Source organism: Astatotilapia calliptera, chromosome 7 (assembly GCF_900246225.1).
Source record: "Astatotilapia calliptera chromosome 7, fAstCal1.2, whole genome shotgun sequence".
Classification (NCBI taxonomy): domain Eukaryota; kingdom Metazoa; phylum Chordata; class Actinopteri; order Cichliformes; family Cichlidae; genus Astatotilapia; species Astatotilapia calliptera.
The window spans coordinates 58874424-58891920 of record NC_039308.1 but is presented as its reverse complement, the minus strand read 5'-3'; the positions used below and the strand labels follow the sequence as shown (position 1 = coordinate 58891920).

General features: G+C 41.5%; 1 protein-coding gene across 9 annotated transcripts in view; it reads left to right on the top strand.

Annotated features, from left to right (window-relative positions):
• The first annotated feature begins 6994 nt into the window (after window positions 1-6994).
• shank3a (SH3 and multiple ankyrin repeat domains 3a) overlaps window positions 6995-17497 on the top strand; it is a 165340-nt gene continuing 154837 nt past the window's right edge. For all 9 annotated transcript variants that reach the window (XR_003272963.1, XR_003272964.1, XM_026176172.1 and 6 more), the window contains exon 1: window positions 6995-7372. Coding sequence is in view for 7 of the 9 variants with exons in the window: in XM_026176172.1 (XP_026031957.1) it covers window positions 7067-7372 (306 nt within the window). In the remaining 2 variants the exon portion in view is untranslated. The remainder of the gene's footprint in view (window positions 7373-17497) is intronic.

The following is a 17497-nucleotide window of genomic DNA, read 5'->3' as shown; positions in this document are numbered from 1 at the left end:
GGGTATAGTTATCCAAATCCTGCCAGACTCTCTGGCCTTCAAGGACTATCCCGATGTCCTCAGGGCTGCCATTGGCATCTCTTGACTTTATGATGTAAATTCCCATGGTTGTTTCCTTATTAGATCGTTGGATAATGGCTTCATCTTTGGCCTAGAAAATGCAGAATTCCAAAATTTAATTAAACAGAACACTGGTCAAAGAACATTATACCAAATCTTATTTTAATCTGTGTCACTATTCCAAAAATATTATTTTCCCTAAAGTGTATACACAAATTAATTAACATTAACACATTAGGTGAACAAAAATGGATTCATTACAGCATGTGATTTGAGTCCTCAGAATGCTTAAAAAGGTAATGAAGTGAAATCTCCATGCAAAGAAGCAGAATACTGTCAGAGCACAGAGAGGTGTTCAACTATCAACTCCACACATAGAAAAATGCAGGTAAAAGAAAAAGAAAAAAAAACGCACCCATGGTAAATTGTGAAAATCCCAGGTGATTTTCAACATACTCCTGGCATAGAGTGACAAGCAGCATTTTGTTAAAATTATTATTTTCCCTAAAGTGTATACACAAATTAATTTTTTTCTTACCTGGGCCGTGGGCTCCAGAATGTTCTGAAGTCTTCTTCCTATTTGTCCTCCTCGCCTTTTGAAGACCTTTATTAGTTTGTCAGATAGCACATCTATCTGCGAGAGTAATCTGGACTGCAGTGGCATGGTGGTAATGCGCTTAAACTCTGCATTTATCTAAAAAGAGAAGTTGTCACATAAAAATGCTGTCAAAATCTCAAATCTCACAAGGTTACATCCACACAAAGTTATATTACTATTTATTAGCTATGGGTCCCATGTTGCTGAGCAGTTCCATAGTTGCCCTTACTTCCAAACCACCCAAAGCCTGTTTGCAACCACAGCAGTTGCCTCCTTCTGGCCATTTTGCAGTTCTGCCAAATGACCCAGAAACTACATCTATTATTGTCATATACACATCAAGGTCTTTCATTAATACTTAGTTAAATTAGTTAATTTGACCTTTCCAGAAAATTTACCTTACAGAATGTGAGATAACATATGCAAATCTTCACTAGTAAATAAAATAATGTTATTAAAACCTTAATAGTAACACCTCTACATAACAGCGCTAGAGAATTGTTCTGAAGCAACACCAATCTGCCCTTCAGCAGGGATAAGCACCATATATCGATACAGAAAAAATAAATTTAACATATTTATACTGTCATTATTTTTATCTCTTTAAGCCCTCCTCTCAGTCTCTCTATAAATCAGTTAAAATAATTTGTTGGGTTTTTGTGTGTCTTTAACATGTTATCAGTAGATTACATTCACTGCCCCAGAACATGAAATAAAGCCCCACGTCATGCACTTCCTCTCCTAATGAGTACTGCATAGGTGTCATGCCCTAAATAAACCGACTTTAGTGAAGACACCCCCCCCCAACACACACAGAGCCCACCCCATGGCAAACTAGCTTATTTAACTGTATAACTAAAACATTTTAGGTACAACCAGTTAACTAAATGGACACAAGTTTGTTAGTCTGTATTCACTGAGAAAAAACAAGCGGATGTGACTGGGCACACACTGAAAAAAAGCTAATGCACATAATATTGTCCCGCAGCTTAAGCTAGCATTATCGTTAGTTAACTTAAGGAATGACTTGTTTTTTACATTATGTTGCTCAACAGCAATTCATGAGAAAAACTTCCCCATCTAATGGATGTTCTCTTCGTTTCCTCTCAAACATGTAGTTTTCAGTTTACCTTGACAAAGTAAAGCTCAGCACCAAACGTAAACGAAGCGAAGACAAAAAATGGCGGACCGCCACAGTGAATTTTCCCTCGTAGAACACACCCTGGGGGGTGGAGTTTCAACAGAAAACATAACTATTTTCTGTTATTTTGATATGACTGGTTTTAAAAGACTGAACATCCTTCTAAAACAAGTGAAAGGCGTGAGACTTAATTATGTTTAGACCAAAAATATAAATGATTCATGTTGGATATATTTACTGTATTTTTACTAATTTAACAACCTCATCATTGCATTAGTCGCTTTATGCTATAGCATTACGCTTACATTAGCTTGAAGCTCAAGGTCGTCATTTTATTTAATTTCTTTTTCTGGGCTTACAAACAGGACACACAACATTTAGATAACCGTTACACTGAATCTTGGGTCTGTGTTGAGTCTTCCAGCTGCTGACTACAGAAGCTAGATTGACCTTTCAGCATGTTTATAGCGGCTGTGGCTATGTGCTGGTAATGTTACCGTGTGTGAGCAGTCACATTGGCAGCAGACATGTTTCAACAAACTAGTCATATCCCGGCCCTACATTAGCTTGTTTAATGGTTAAGACACTGCAGGTACCACCACTTACTACAGACACCGATGCAAGTTTGTAATAGTCTGTTAATTTAGACTGAAAGAATATAGAAACAATATTAACTCACATTATATATGTTAATTACTAATTTGCTTATCGCATAATTTCGGTTACCATTAGCTAACTGGAGCTAGCTAACATTGGCCTCTCATGGTTTTCGATAAACAGCCCACATACCTGTAAAATAACAACACCCAGTAAAAGTCCACATATATAAAGGGTCTACACTCGTTCTCACTGGTGTGTTAGCTTTAAAATCTTATTTACCTTCAAGTGTAAAACTCCAGATGGTAGTAGATTTTCCAAAGCGAGAGACAAAAATGGCGGACAGCGCAGCCGATTTTTCCTTTCCAGGGGGCGGAGCTTGAGGATAAAACACGACTAACTTGTTTCTTTTCAACATGATTTGTTCTAAAAGAATGAATATTCTTAAAGAATATGTGAAAATTAAAAGACAAAAATATGTTTAGATGTGAAATTTAAATTAGTCATGCTGGATATATGAAGTAATTCTATGCAAATTCAACAACCACCCTATTGCATTTTTTTCAGTGTATGTGTATATATATATATATATATACACCAAAAGAAGGCACCTGGACATTTGCAGGACTTTGTGTGGGGCAATGGGGTCGTTGGGGACGACTGACCCCTTAGGTGGGGGGCTATGTAGCGGGTCAGGGCTATTCGGGGTTCTGTTTGTACAGTTATGTTTTGTTTATGTTGCCATAGTGACGCTGCGACGTTGTGTCTTTCCGGGGTCAGAGGGCGCCCTGTGTTGTTGTTGTTGTTGCTGTGCGGTTGCCGCGCTGAGCAGTTAGCTAGCGGCAGTGTTCTTCTGCAGATGTCAATAAACGGCTGTGCTCCCTGGCTAGCTCACGGGAAGCAAGACCAAACGATACCTCCGTCTCCTCGTTGTCTGAGCTCGCCACATTGGTGTCAGAAGTGGGATGATGGTGGCACCCCATGTTCTGACCCGAGTGACTTTTCCCCCGCCGGTCATGACCGGCGGTGCAAAAGAAGGCACCTGGACGTTTGCAAAGTGAAAGCAAAAAACAAGCGCAAATTCAAACGCGATTTCAATATGTCACATATTGACAGTGGCTCACCGATGCCAATGACATAATTACCCAGCTACATTTCCGAAAGAATGCAAAAGCATTGACATATATTTTTCCTTCCTACAATAGCCCGACGGGCAGGGCAGAGATAGATTTTGGTAGCCCGGCTGGAAAAATCGCTAACCCGTCGGGCTAGCGATTTTGCAAGCCCTGTGTTACAGGCATGGCCCTTTAAGGATGAAGCCTGATGGGAAATGTATTCGGGATGTGTGTAGCGGGATTGCCTGGTGTGTGTGTGAAGAGAGAGAGCGGAGAAGGGGAAAAAGTAACGGTTAGCTACAGAAGAGACGAAAAGAAAATAAATAAAAGGAATATAATAACTCCCTCGACAGCCAGAGTTGTGTCGGCGATGCTCGCTGTGAGTAAACTGTTTCAGCCCACTGTACACGGTGTTCGTGCCTTAGAAAAGAAATAAAGTTCAGTGAAGCAGTTTCCTACGCCTCCTTCGATCTTTTTGCTAGCGGAGTTGACCTGTATAGTAAGCTGTTGCCGGCTACGAGTCAGTTACGGAACCTTCAAGTAACTGCCAGAGGTTTCCTTACTATGGTTCGGGGCCGCGGATCTGGCGCGGTAACACCTGTATCTGATTGAGGAATCACTCATCTTTGGAAAAGAGAGTTTATTACAGAGAAATGGCTCTTTCCAAAATAAAAGCTATACTATACGCCTCTTCTGGGCTATATTCTCAGCAGCATATTGTAGCGGGTCAGGGCTGTTCGGGGTTCTGTTTGTACAGTTATGTTTTGTTTATGTTGCCATAGTGACGGGTGACGGGTGACGCCCTCTCTCTGCGACGTTGTCCTTCCGGGGTCAGAGGGCGCCCTGTGTTGTTGTTGTTGCCGTGCGGTTGCCGGGCTGAGCAGTTAGCTAGCGGCAGCGTTCTTCTGCAGATGTCAATAAACGGCTGTGCTCCCTGGCTAGCTCACGGGAAGCAAGACCAAACGACACCTCCGTCTCCTCGCTGTCTGAGCTCGCCACATTGGTGTCAGAAGTGGGATGATGGTGGTACCCCATGTTCTGACCCGAGTGACTTTTCCCTCGCCGGTCGTGACCGGCCGGTGCGCCAAAAGAAGGCACCTGGACATTTGCAGGACTTTGTGTGGGGTAATGGGGTCGTCGGGGACGACTGACCCCTTAGGTGGGGGCTATGTAGCGGGTCAGGGCTGTTCGGGGTTCTGTTTGTACAGTTATGTTTTGTTTATGTTGCCATAGTGACGGGTCACGCCCTCTCGCTGCGATGGTGTGTCCTTCCGGGGTCAGAGGGCGCTCTGTGTGTTGTTGTTGCTGTGCGGTTGCCGCGCTGAGCAGTTAGCTAGCGGCAGTGTTCTTCTGCAGATGTCAATAAACGGCTGTGCTCCCTGGCTAGCTCACGGGAAGCAAGACCAAACGATACCTCCGTCTCCTCCTTGTCTGAGCTCGCCACAATATTAAACATATCAGGTCCCCATAAGGAGAATCATGTGCTAACGGCTGTCTAAATGACTCAGGTAAAGTTTGTAGCATGCATGCTTGTTGTTTTTGTCTGCTTCCACTTGTCTTTGCACTAGGATGATGTCGGCGTAAATGTGCAGTCATATTCCTTGTGTTCCCACTAGTGCTGTCAGCGTTAATCTCGTTGAAATGACGTTAACGCCACAACACGGTAAATCTCTGTTAACGAGCTACCCCTGCGTGGGGATATATATATATATATATATATATATATATATATATATATATATATATATATAGACCAAAAAGTTTTATTGCTAAAAATAAATGAAGGATGCCTTCAAGGTGGTGTTTATTCAGTATTTGTGCTGTAAACAGAAATCCTCTAGGGTTTGGTCATACAATGTATATCAAGTGTACAGTTTTTCAAGCTCTTCAGCAAGTATGCTGCCCTAGTCATTGCTAAGAAACTTGCTACAGTTTTTACTGTGTGTTTACACTGTCTTGAGATTGTTCTCTATCTCATATGCTTCAATGTGATGTGATGGTGCTGGATACATGTTTAGAGTTGTTACTATACTGTAGAATCTGGTGTCTGTTTGATGGACATCCTTTGACGGATAACAACTCAATCCACTAATGCCTAAAACCTTTGCAAACTATTGCATATATGCACACGTACTCAGTTGCTCGCGTTATCCGCTTGCTTTCATCACTTTCTCATTCAAGCGCTCTCTTTAAATTCCACCTAATAAGAAAATGTTGTCTTGGGGCCGTCTGGTCAGCTTGAACTAGGATGTCAGTGAGAACACAATGGGGCATAGCACTGACTTAACATCACGGTTAATAATTTACAGACCTGCTGCAAATGTTTCACAGCACATTTTTTTTCCCATGAGGAGATCACTTGTTTAAATTGTGGTGTGAATAACTGACTATATTCAAGCACAGCTCACAGAGTCCAATTACTAATCTCAGCAGATAAGCATTTCTGCTGTTATCTGGAGTTTTGAATTCAATTGAATGTGAGAACAGGGGCCACGCAAGTTGATGTTGGTCAGTGTAATAATAATGCATCTTTGTTCATATACAATGGCAAACTTTGAAACGCTCGGGATCCCTGCTTAACAAAGCATTTAGATGGAAATCAAGGTCAGATTGATGTTTATTTGTTTTGGCCTTAGGACCTGTATGAAAATAGCCCTCAATGAGGAAAAACTCCCACGAAAACCTCATCAACATTAAAGGCAGTTTGTTCTGTTTGTGTGTTGCTGTTTACCAGGGAGGCTTTTGATCACTGACACCCCCCATAGATAAAGTGAAGCATGAAGGCCAAATCCTGCCCCGCATTGATCTGAACAAACATCCCCCTCCCGTTGCCAGCATACACGCACACACGCACACGCACACACGCTGTCCTAATATTACCATAGTGTTAGTACTCTACAGCAAGATCAACAGTGTGTGACAACAGCTGTGTCACATTATGAATATTGCAACATCAATGGGTGCAGAGGTCATTATACGAATTAATTGGCAGTGGTGCTGTCATTAACGCTATCCAAACACGCCTATAGTTAATGCGAATGATCCGAAAATGTTTTATCTAATTGTTTATTCATGCTGTCCCTCCATTATTCGTTTTCAGCTTTTGCTAGTAGCATTAGGGTGATCCTGTGTGTAAGTTGCAGACAAGAGATTTTGCACTATTCTGTGAATGTTATTTCTTCAAAGTTGCCCTGCATTATTAATTTGAGTGTTAGTTTCAAGTTGCCTTGGGTACTTATCTTTGTGTTTTTACCCTCCAACCCTCTGTAATCTCCTATTACCCCCTCCACTTTGCCCATTCCCCCTTTGCTACCCTCCTCTCTCTCCCTCCCTTTTTTTCTCTCCCAGGCGAGTGATGCATGCTGCAAACGGTGCGTGCGTGTAGTGTGAGCGAGAGCCATCGGTGTATGCGTGTGCTTGTGTTGCGTGTGTGTTTGACTGTATGAGTGTGTGTGCTTGAATGTGTGTTGAGAGAGCGAGAGAGAGCAAGAGCGAACGAGAGAGAGAGAGAGAGAGAGAGAGAGAGACGGATAGACCGAGCCTCTAACACGGAGCATGCCTCTGCGTCCGGCAGCCGGCAAACATGAGCCACCGAGCCCTCCACGGCAGGACCAGCAGCAGCACACACACACACACTCACACACAATCACACACCCTCACACACACGCAGCAAACGGCAGCCAGGGGGCCAGCACTGACAGCAGCAGCTCCCGGGAAGAGGACAGTGGCGTTCCCGTTCCTCACGGTGTTCCGGCTTTCCGTCCCAGTGCAGAGCGTAGCAACAGTGCAAGAGCACCCATGGAGGAGCCAACAGGCAACACGGTGGTCATCCGCATTGGAATCCCAGACTTGCAGCAGACGGTAAGAGCTCATTCTGTAGCCAGAGTATAAAAGAGAGGTAATCTGCCTCTCCCCCTTCCTCTTTGAATAGGTGCTTTCTACCTCTCTACTGCTGGCTTTATGTATTATCTGTCCTTTTAAACATCGTCAGCTTTTAATTTTTCGTCTTTTCCGTCAGCTTCTCTTTATCGTTATCACCCATGCTCTTCTTTTCCCTTGTTTTCGGTTTTGGTTTTTTTTGGTATGCACACTTAGTAGCTGTGTTTGCTTGCTGGCTTCTGGGGGTTCCACTCCTCCCCTCCCCACCTTTTCCACTGTTGCCTCGCTAATAAATCTACCTCTTCATTAACTGGGCTTCAGCTGACTTTGACAACTGGCCACTTAGGGTGAGAATGGGGGTCTGAGGGAAGGGGGAGGAACGGAAAAGGCATCAGGGGTAACGGAGGCTGTGAGGTGATTGCAAATGCCCAAGAAGGCACGAGGTAGAGAATCATGACAGTTATACCTAAACAGTAAAACTTTACCTCATCATGTCGTCTTCCCACTGTGTTTGCTCTGTGCCCAGAGAGTATAACAGGTCCAATCATACACTGTTCCTCCACTAATGAAGCTGCAGTTTCTCTGAATGTGTAGCCTGTACCTGTGTAGTATTGCAGCCACTGAAAATAAAAGCAGAACCATCAGACTGTTGAAACCATTTGATCGCCTTCACAAGTGTGTCCATATCTGTATGTGATTGCTGCAGAGGGTGGTGTGAAACAGGACAAATGGGCACATAGTAAATTAGTTCTGTCATTCAGTTTTCAAGCTATCTCATTCATGTAGATTCAACAACATTGAGTAATGCAGTGCAGTGGAACATCTGTCACTGAAGTGTCAAGGTGCCAGTTCTTTGAGGTTAACGGGGATCTTCAATTTGATTGCCTGGAACTGCACTTAACTGCAGAGAAATAGCATTTTACTGTTTGATTGGCTGTAAAATAAAATGTTCAGCTCAACATATCTTGACCCCATGTTATATGTCTGCAGCTATTGCTGCTCTCTCTCTCTCTCTCTCTCTCTCTCTCTCTCTCTCTCTCTCTCTCTCTCTCTCTCTCTCTCGCTCCGTGTATATATATATATATATGTATATGTATATGTATATATGTATATGTATATGTATATATATATGTATATATATATATATATATATATATATATATATATATATATATATATATATATATGTCAGTAGCACATATAAGATCACACTATTAGACAAATGAAGTGACTTTCCTCTGGAATAACACATGACTCTGAGTCAACACTTATCAACTTATCTAGCCATTCACCTTCTGTTTCACATTAATACTCGAGATATTGTCTATTAATTGTAAAGCAAAACACAGATTATACCCTGGCAGCCATTCGCTACATACTTGTGCTCAGTTACTAAGCTTTTTGCAAGAAGTTAGGCTGAGTGTCCCGTTTCTATTCATTCTGCAGACATTGATGGCGAAGGCAAGAGGCTGGTGCTCTGTTTGTTGTTGTTGATTACCTCATTGTCGTTGGATACTTGGCTGAAATGACCCATTGTATCTTAGTGAGGCTCCAGCACCGAATGCCAGGAATAAAGGCAGGAAATAAAAGGAAGGCAGCTGAAAAGAAAGTAGAGAATTCCCCAAAGGTGCTATAGAATAGCCCTGTGTGGACAAAAATGTTTTCAAGCAAGCTCAAACTCAAAACTCTCAGCATGCAAATATGTATAATATAGAATAAGTATTTGCAGTTACATGAAAGAATATACACACACACACCTGGGCATGGTTTTACAAGCTTACACAGTTACACACTCAAACATGCACTCATGTTCATGATTCCTAATCCCATTGCCCGGGGAATTGCCTTAATGTGGTTATGTAACGTTAAGATGCTCCACGAATTATTAGTTTCAGTTTCAGTCACATTTAGTCCAGTATATGGATAAGAAAGCAAGAACACATATGGGATGACACAGTGATAGAGGGAAAGACAAACAGAGAGTTTGCCTGAAGTCTGACAGACAAACATAGAGGCAGCTGACAGATGGCCAGATTCTGACAGTTTGAATCTTTTATGGAGCAGTCAAAAGTGACTCGTGTGTACTCTGAGTAAGCAGGAGATTACACTAGAATAGTCTGCCTGAAGTAGGATTACACATCTCCTGCTGTGTTTCAAGCCTAGATCAGGAGAATGAAGCACCATGCAAAGATCATGCTGGGCAACATTTTCCCTTTTCTGCGAGAAATTAGGGTGGAGCACAGCCCAATATGCAGTAAAGCCAGAGTATAAAATAGTTAATAGTTCCTTCACAATTCCTTTCTCAATCTCTGACCTATTATGTTGAGTTCCCAGTATTTTTTCAGCCTAATTAATCTGAAGTAGGGGTATTATTTCTGGTACTATTCTTGCATGTGAACTGTGTTTTGAGAATTTCTTCTTCAGGTCTGGTTAGGTGATGGAGTAAAATAAAGAGTGGTGTTAAAATTATGGAAGACAATTATGGAAATTAAGGAAGAAAATTAATGGATTTTAGTCATTCAGCTTGCAATTTATTCTAAGCAAGTCCGTCATTACATAAAAGTACTGTTCAGTCTTTGGCAAACATTTAATCTCTAACTGTATTTTGGCAACAGGAGATAGTACAGTTGCATTAGCAGTCAGTACCACCTTTTGTTCGGTCGGGGTGTTTGGGAAATTATTTGTAAAGATTGTACTTTTTTCCCACCATAGGTATCATTTGGTATTCATCATACCCAGCTTCACAAAAATTCTATTTTTGTGATAGAAGCAAAAAAGATAGATTCCCAATACCGCTAATGGGTGTCATTCATCTCTCAAAAGAGAGGGAGACACACACGTAAATAGTCTGCCCCACTATTGCCTACCTGCTTTAATCCATCTTCTCCATTTATTTTTGTGTTACGTCTCTCAGTGCATCCCATTTCTTTATCCATTCACAGAATACATTTTTCTGTCAGATGCAGAAATCTGTCACGATTATGATGTTGAGAAAATAATTTTAAAAATAAACAAAAAACAAACAAAAAAACCCCTCAAGTCTTGTTATATAGACCTTTGGGTTTGAGGGTTACACGCAGTATGCTTTCTCTTTGAAAAAACATTTGTCTTGTGGAAGCTCGAGGTTTCAGCTCTCTTGTTTGTAACAATAGTTGCTGCATCTTATTGGGTCGAACTGAAATAGACATCTTGAAGGCCCTTTCATTGTCTCTGTGCATATTTTCCTGTTCACATGCTTGCATGTAGCAGCATATGGTGTCCCTCCTTACACTTTACATCCTTTTGTGCTGGACTTAGCACTTTGTGATGCCCTCTTTGTCTTTTCTGTTGTTTTTGAATTTTTTTCCACCTCTTCTGTCTGCCTGTGTAGTTGGCTTATAAGGTACCCTGTTTTTCCTGTCTGCTACTGTCTTGAACTGCTGTCTGAGTAAGTTATTTTCTGGAAACATTTGGCACATGTACATATGTAGGCTTAATATTTCATGAAAGACATTGTCCTTGACATTTTTCATTCTACAGTACTCTTCAAAAGTCTTGAGTCACTGCTAATTTCGTTATATTTTGCTAGGAAAATACAAAATAGGTGCAGCAATTTATTGAAGTTGAGGCAGTCTTAAGAAGTCTTCAGGAATAGTTCTCCAGGCTTCTTGAAGAGCATCTTCTTTGGATGTTTGCTGCCTTTTGTTCTGTTCTCTGTTAAGATGATCCCACACTGCTTCAATAATGTCGAGGTCCACATGCTGGGGAGTGTTCCATTGTGCGGTTTTCTCTCCATGGTATAGTTTTGCTGCATTGGCAGTGTGTTTGGAATCAATGCAAAAAAATTATGCTGTTGCCAATCAGGCAGATTCCAGACTTTACTGTGTGGTGTTTAAACATATGATTGCACTTTTCAGTGTTCCACCCAAAACCGATGGAACCCATTGAACCCAAAATTTCAAACTTGGTTTCATCACTCCATTGATTTTCACTCCAGTTCTTGTATAATTTGGCATTGTTCAGTCATTTCTCCCTGTTTCCCTTTCTTTAAAATGGCTTTTGCAAAGCGACCCTTCCACTGAAACCCTGAAGACATAACTTTTACATACTAGTAAAGTTTTCGTTTTGCTTTTTAGGCCTGCCCCACTTCTCCTTGTTCAATTTCCTGTGCACGACAAACCGTTCCAAGATAGACCATGTTTTCAGCTGACTGAGGATGGCTTAGTTGGTGCAAAAATCCAGCTTTATACCTGTTAAACTCTGTTATTTTTAGCATTTTTCTTTAAGCTAACTAAAGAAATTCAAAGGCTGCTGACAGGATGCTAGAAATAAAGTCACTAAAGATACTTGTCTGTTATGTGTAAATCCAATGCTGGTTCATCCCTGCTGTCTTTTTTGTGCTGTTGAAATTTTTAAAAAGTCTGTGCTAGTGACTAATTGTTCAAACGCCATCTCAATTATTCAAATTTAGAATTTTTATTAGTCAAAGTAAAAAATGACAGTTTTTGTCGGACTGTTAAATTTAATTTTGATCTCGTGATGTGGAAAATAGACTATAAGTTTAAAAATGTCTCTTCTCCATTAACCCCAAGGCTTGTCATTTTGACCTTACAGTTGTAAATCTGTTGCTGAATAAATAATAGGATTTTTGTTTTCAAGTGGAAATTTCAGAAACTGAAAAAAAGCTAAAAAAAAAAAAAAAGTTCAAGTTGTTTTTATATCACCAGCGTCAAATTCTTTTCTTGGCCAATTTACCGAGTATATATCCAGTGACAGTTATGCCTTATGTCATTTTTGTACTCTGTGGAACATGTGGCCATCATGTTTTGAGTACCTGCTGTGTAGCCTCCTGGCAGATTAATCTCTTTTGTCCCTTTTGTGTGTTCTTGTTTAACTACCATCTGCCTGCATCGTCAGTCCAGATGATATTTTGACGTATTTCCAAATATGCAACTGTTGTTTTCCTTAGCCAGTAAGAGTGGGGACCTGTCGTTTAGTAACTTGTTAATCAGTACTGCTACCTGATTTACACTGTAGATTGGTTGAATGCAGGCTGCAAAATTTAGTAGCTGAAAAACAGATATGATTTCAGTTCTGTTATCCTGGTGTTACCCAAATTAACAGTTCTGCTGGTGCCTTTCTGAGTAGAGAAGGGATTTCCCTGTGTATCTAGTAAATTGGTGCGGGTGTAGGTGTGAGTGGTAGTCTGTCTCTCTGATGACCTGCCCTGGCTGTAGCTCATCTCTCACTCAGTGTCAGCTGGGATAGGCTCCAGCTCCCTGCAACTCAGTTGGATAAGTTGTTAAGAAAATGGATGGATTGAGATTTAGAAGCAGAAACCAAATATTAACAGACCTGGACTGAGCTCAAGCCCCCGAAAATAATTCAGGACTAAGAACGCAACTTTTCAGTCCAAATACTGACACAGACACCTTGACTCAAACGATCTGTTTCTTTAGTTTGTTTGTTTTTTATTTTTTGTCCAGTTGATACTATTGTTAAGTGTTTTTTTTTTTTTTTTTGAGAAGGACAACCGCTGCCCAAGCAAAAACCTGTAGTGATCCCATATGTGTCAGGAGTATCGGAGCACTTGAGATGCATTTTTTCTAAACACCGGGTTTCTGTGGCTTTTAAACCCCAAAACACGCTGCGCCAAAAATTGGTCCACCCCAAGGATCGGGTCCCCCGACACAAACAGAGTAACATAGTGTACGCTGTTAAGTGCCAGGAGGATTGCCAGGATTTATAGCGGATGGCACAACACAGAAGAGCTACCTCATCAGGGGCCCGTTCTTCGTACGTCGCTTACTACATCCAAGATCAAATGACACATCCAAGATCAAATCATCGCGCTAACCGTGAGCTCGCTAATCCGGTTCCCCGAACACACCTGCTGTTGACGATTACTACAGCTGGACGCAGGAATGTGACATCACTGGGTGTCGTAAAAGGGGCTACGCATCGATAGTAGAAACATTGATCGGCAACCCGCTGATTGGTCGGCGAAAATGTCCAAGGGGCGTGCTCGGTATTTTCCGGCAGCAGAGCAAGAACTCATGAGTGAGGGATTTCAGGAGTTTCAGAGTTTAATTAAAACGCAAGAGAACACTGCAAAGGCTGCAAAAGCAAGGAGAGAGGGCTGGCAGAAAGTTGCTGACAAATCAAACTCGTAGGTAATTTAATAATAATAATAATAATAATAATGGATTGGGTTTATATAGCGCTTTCCAAGGCACCCAAAGCGCTTTACGATACCACTATTCATTCACTCCCACATTCACACACTGGTGGAGGCAGCTACGGTTGTAGCCAGGCTGCCATATCGCGCCATCGGCCCCTCTGGCCAACACCAGTAGGCGGTAGGGTAGATCTATCATATGACACTATATTGTCCAATATCATATGGCATTATATTATATTATAATATGTTATATTATATCCCCTTTCACATTAGAGCCACAACAGGACCCACAAGAACATGGGAACAAGTAAAAGTGGAATACAGGAGTATTCTACAGAATGGTAATATTTATCTCTTAGATTGCTTTGCGTCTCTTGGCAAGGTAATACTGGCCTGTAATACTCTGTTAGTTTGTTCATAACAGCAACCAAGAAAAGGGCAGAGGAAAAAAAGACAGGTGGTGGTCCTGCACCCCCTCGTCAACAAGTTGGTTAAGTGAATAATACCCTCACGGGAAAATCGATCTCTCTCTATGAGCACACTGTCGCGCTGAGCTAAAGGATCCTGTCTGTCCCGCAATATACGCTGAATTCTGAGGACTCTCCTTATCAATCTTGCACCTTCCGCAATGGGTTGGTCGCGTATACGGACAGGACATGGCTGCGACAGGCTTCCCAAATCCACCTTCGCTTTTATAGCCGTGGTCTCTCATCTTGATTACACGAAGTAATTTGCAATTACTACTCTGAAATCTGAATTACATCTGTAATAATCACATACATGTAATAGAATGTTAATAGTACATTTCCCTTTTTTAGGAAATGACCTGTATGTATCTGTGTGACATCAATAAAAGGATCAAGTGCTGCATTATCTTTAGTTACATTGATAATATTTATTTATGGTGAAACAGTGGAAAAATATCGCTGTTGCTTTCGTATAAATGAAGCGGACATACCTGCGTGGCCGCGATCTAATCCTGTTTACATAAAGTAAACCTGCTCCCGAGCAGGTTTACGCTTACGGCTCTGTTGCTATGACAGCAAGTCCCGGATGAGCTTCGGGGAACCGACTGATCCAGGATCACGCGAAATCGTCAACAATCTAATCCGGCTAACCTACTTAGCGAGGTACGAAGAACGGGCCCCAGGCCAGGACTCTGCAGTCTATTTACACCTACAGGCGAGTGGACACTCTTTCAAGGATGAGGATGTACACATCCTGGACAGGGAGGAACGCTGGTTTGAGCGCGGAGTCAAGGAGGCCATTTACGTGAAAAGGGAAGGACCATCTCTGAATCGAGGAGGGGGCCTAAGGATACATCTTTTGCCATCTTACAATGCTGTGATTGCAGCCATTCCCCAACTCTCTGTGAATGGTACTCATGGCTATAGGGCTTTGGAGTTGACGTCACGCCGCAATGCATTATGGGAGCGCAGCGCCATTTTCGGGGTCTACGAATCAAACCAAACACACTGTGTTAGAATGACGACTACAAGAAAGATGCTTAAAAGCGGCTCAAAAGAGAATGAACTGTATAGAGACCGATTGCGTCCAGAGGCGAAGCAGCGGTACTTGCAGAAAATAGCGTGCATTGGAAATGTGGACCCGTATGAAATACGGCCGTGGAGTAGAAACCCTGAAGACCAACCGCTATTGATGTAGCCTGACATATTCTCGTACCTTGTCTGTGGAGTCAGCGCGTACAAGTCGTCATTCAAGCAAAGGTAAGTCAGCTCGAGTACTGCGAGTGAAATGCGTTTGATTTCCCTGCAAACATTCAGATTAGTGCAGCATAAATTCATTCATGAGGGGAAATTACAGTGAGAACATGTGGAGGCTGTTAGGTGGATAACATAGTGAGTTCAGTGCATTGATGTGACACTGTCCTGAAGGATTGTTATTCTTTATGGTTAAAGAAATTGCACTAATTTATTCATATTTATTATAAATAATTCTAATTATACATCTTGCTTCCATGTTTGTATCTTGTGTCACTAAAAATACATTTTATTTTAATTTTATATATTGATCAATGACCTGCAGAATCTCCTTATCATATTAAGTGATTCATAATTGTCACTTTATGCTTTCTCCATCTCTAAAGTGATGACATCCTTGCATTACATCCTTTAGGTTCATTTTCTGCAGGCAGGTTTCTGACAGAGAACAGGCAGATTTAGAATATAACATGCAGCGTTCTATAGATGGAAAAAGAAATGAAAAATTACATGTATGTGCTAACTTTCTAAACACTTTGTTACATTTATGATAAAGTAGATTAAACACATTTATGTCTGCCTTGGCTCATTAGTTCTTGTCTTTAAATGAACTTTGTCTGTGTGTGTTTCAGGTCCTGCACTCTCAAAGACTGAATGAACCAGCATTGCAGCCATGGGTCACTGTGAGCATCACAGGAAAGGTTGAAGCCGCGCACTGCACCTGTATGGCCGGAGTCGCAGAGACCTGCAGCCATGTCGCTGCTCTTCTGTTTAATGTAGAAGCAACAGTGTTGATCTGTGGCACAAGGACTGTTACAGATGAACCTGCATACTGGGTTTTGCTGGGTAATATGACCAAGATACAGCCAGAGGTTGGCCATAAGATAGACTTCTCCTCTTCAGCTGCCCAAAAAAAGGCTCTCAATCAAAACATAATAATAATAATAATAATGGATTGGATTTATATAGCGCTTTTCAAGGCACCCAAAGCGCTTTACAATACCACTATTCATTCACTCTCACATTCATACACTGGTGGAAGCAAGCTACAGTTGTAGCCACAGCTGCCCTGGGGCAGACTGACAGAAGCGAGGCTGCCATATCGCGCCATCGGCCCCTCAGACCATCTGTAGTGACAGGTAAAAGGAGGGGTCCTCAAAACAGAAAAATCCCACCTGCTACTTTGGAGGAGTTGTCACTGCTATTGGATACTTTGCTGGAACACAGTAAAGCTGTGGGTTGTGGGAATGACCCATAATGTTTTATCTAGGGGTCTAGATTTATGCCTGTAGTGCACTGCCGTGTAAATAATTTGCATTTACTGAATATATACTGACTGAGTACCACTGTTCAAAAGTTGAATAAAGAAACAAACTAATTTTTGCCTCTTTTTTTTTTTTTTTATTGAAACCACCTTATAGAACATCACATCAGTTACAATGTAGAATCCATGTCATTTATAGTTTACAAATGACAAAATGTTTACACAAAATCATGAGTGTTTACATGACATCACCCACTACTAACATTATTTACTGTATCTTTTGAAAAAATACAGCAATTTTAACAGCACAATACTTAAGAATATTTAACAGGAGCAGGTTTCATTTTTCCCTGGTTTTATTATCACACTGTTCACCAAAACGCAGCAAACCTTCACCATCTTATCCAGGAGGGTCACCTCTTCACCCTCACATGGAAGAAGTAATCTGATTGGCATGGTGGTATGTTTGAAGCAGGTCCCTTTTGTAGCACTGGAACCCAGTCACGATGTTTCATCCATTTCATAGGCTGGTTTGCTGCAATAATGCCAAATAATTAGCATCTCTATTGATAGAAGGTAGTTCTGCAAAATCACTCAGTAGGATGTTTGTTCTAATTTGCTATGACCGCAGAGCGCATAGAAAATAAAACTAATAGGCTATAAAGAGTGATATGAACATATTTAGAACTTACCGGAATGAAAATGTCTGGAGCACCAACAGATATTTGGAGATGGAAGAGAACTACACGTCAGCTCGTCTCACAGCTGCTATCCAGGCTGGACGCCTTCGTTTGGTAACATCGATACACGAGCTGCCTCATGTTGCTTCCGGGTTGGGAAAGAATTAAAAGATAAACCCTTTTCAAGCTTATTCTCTTGCCGGTCGTGCGATCGAACATTGCAGCCGACCACACAGCAAATACGAACCATGGCTGTTGTGTGTGACTTCGCTCCCTTTTCAC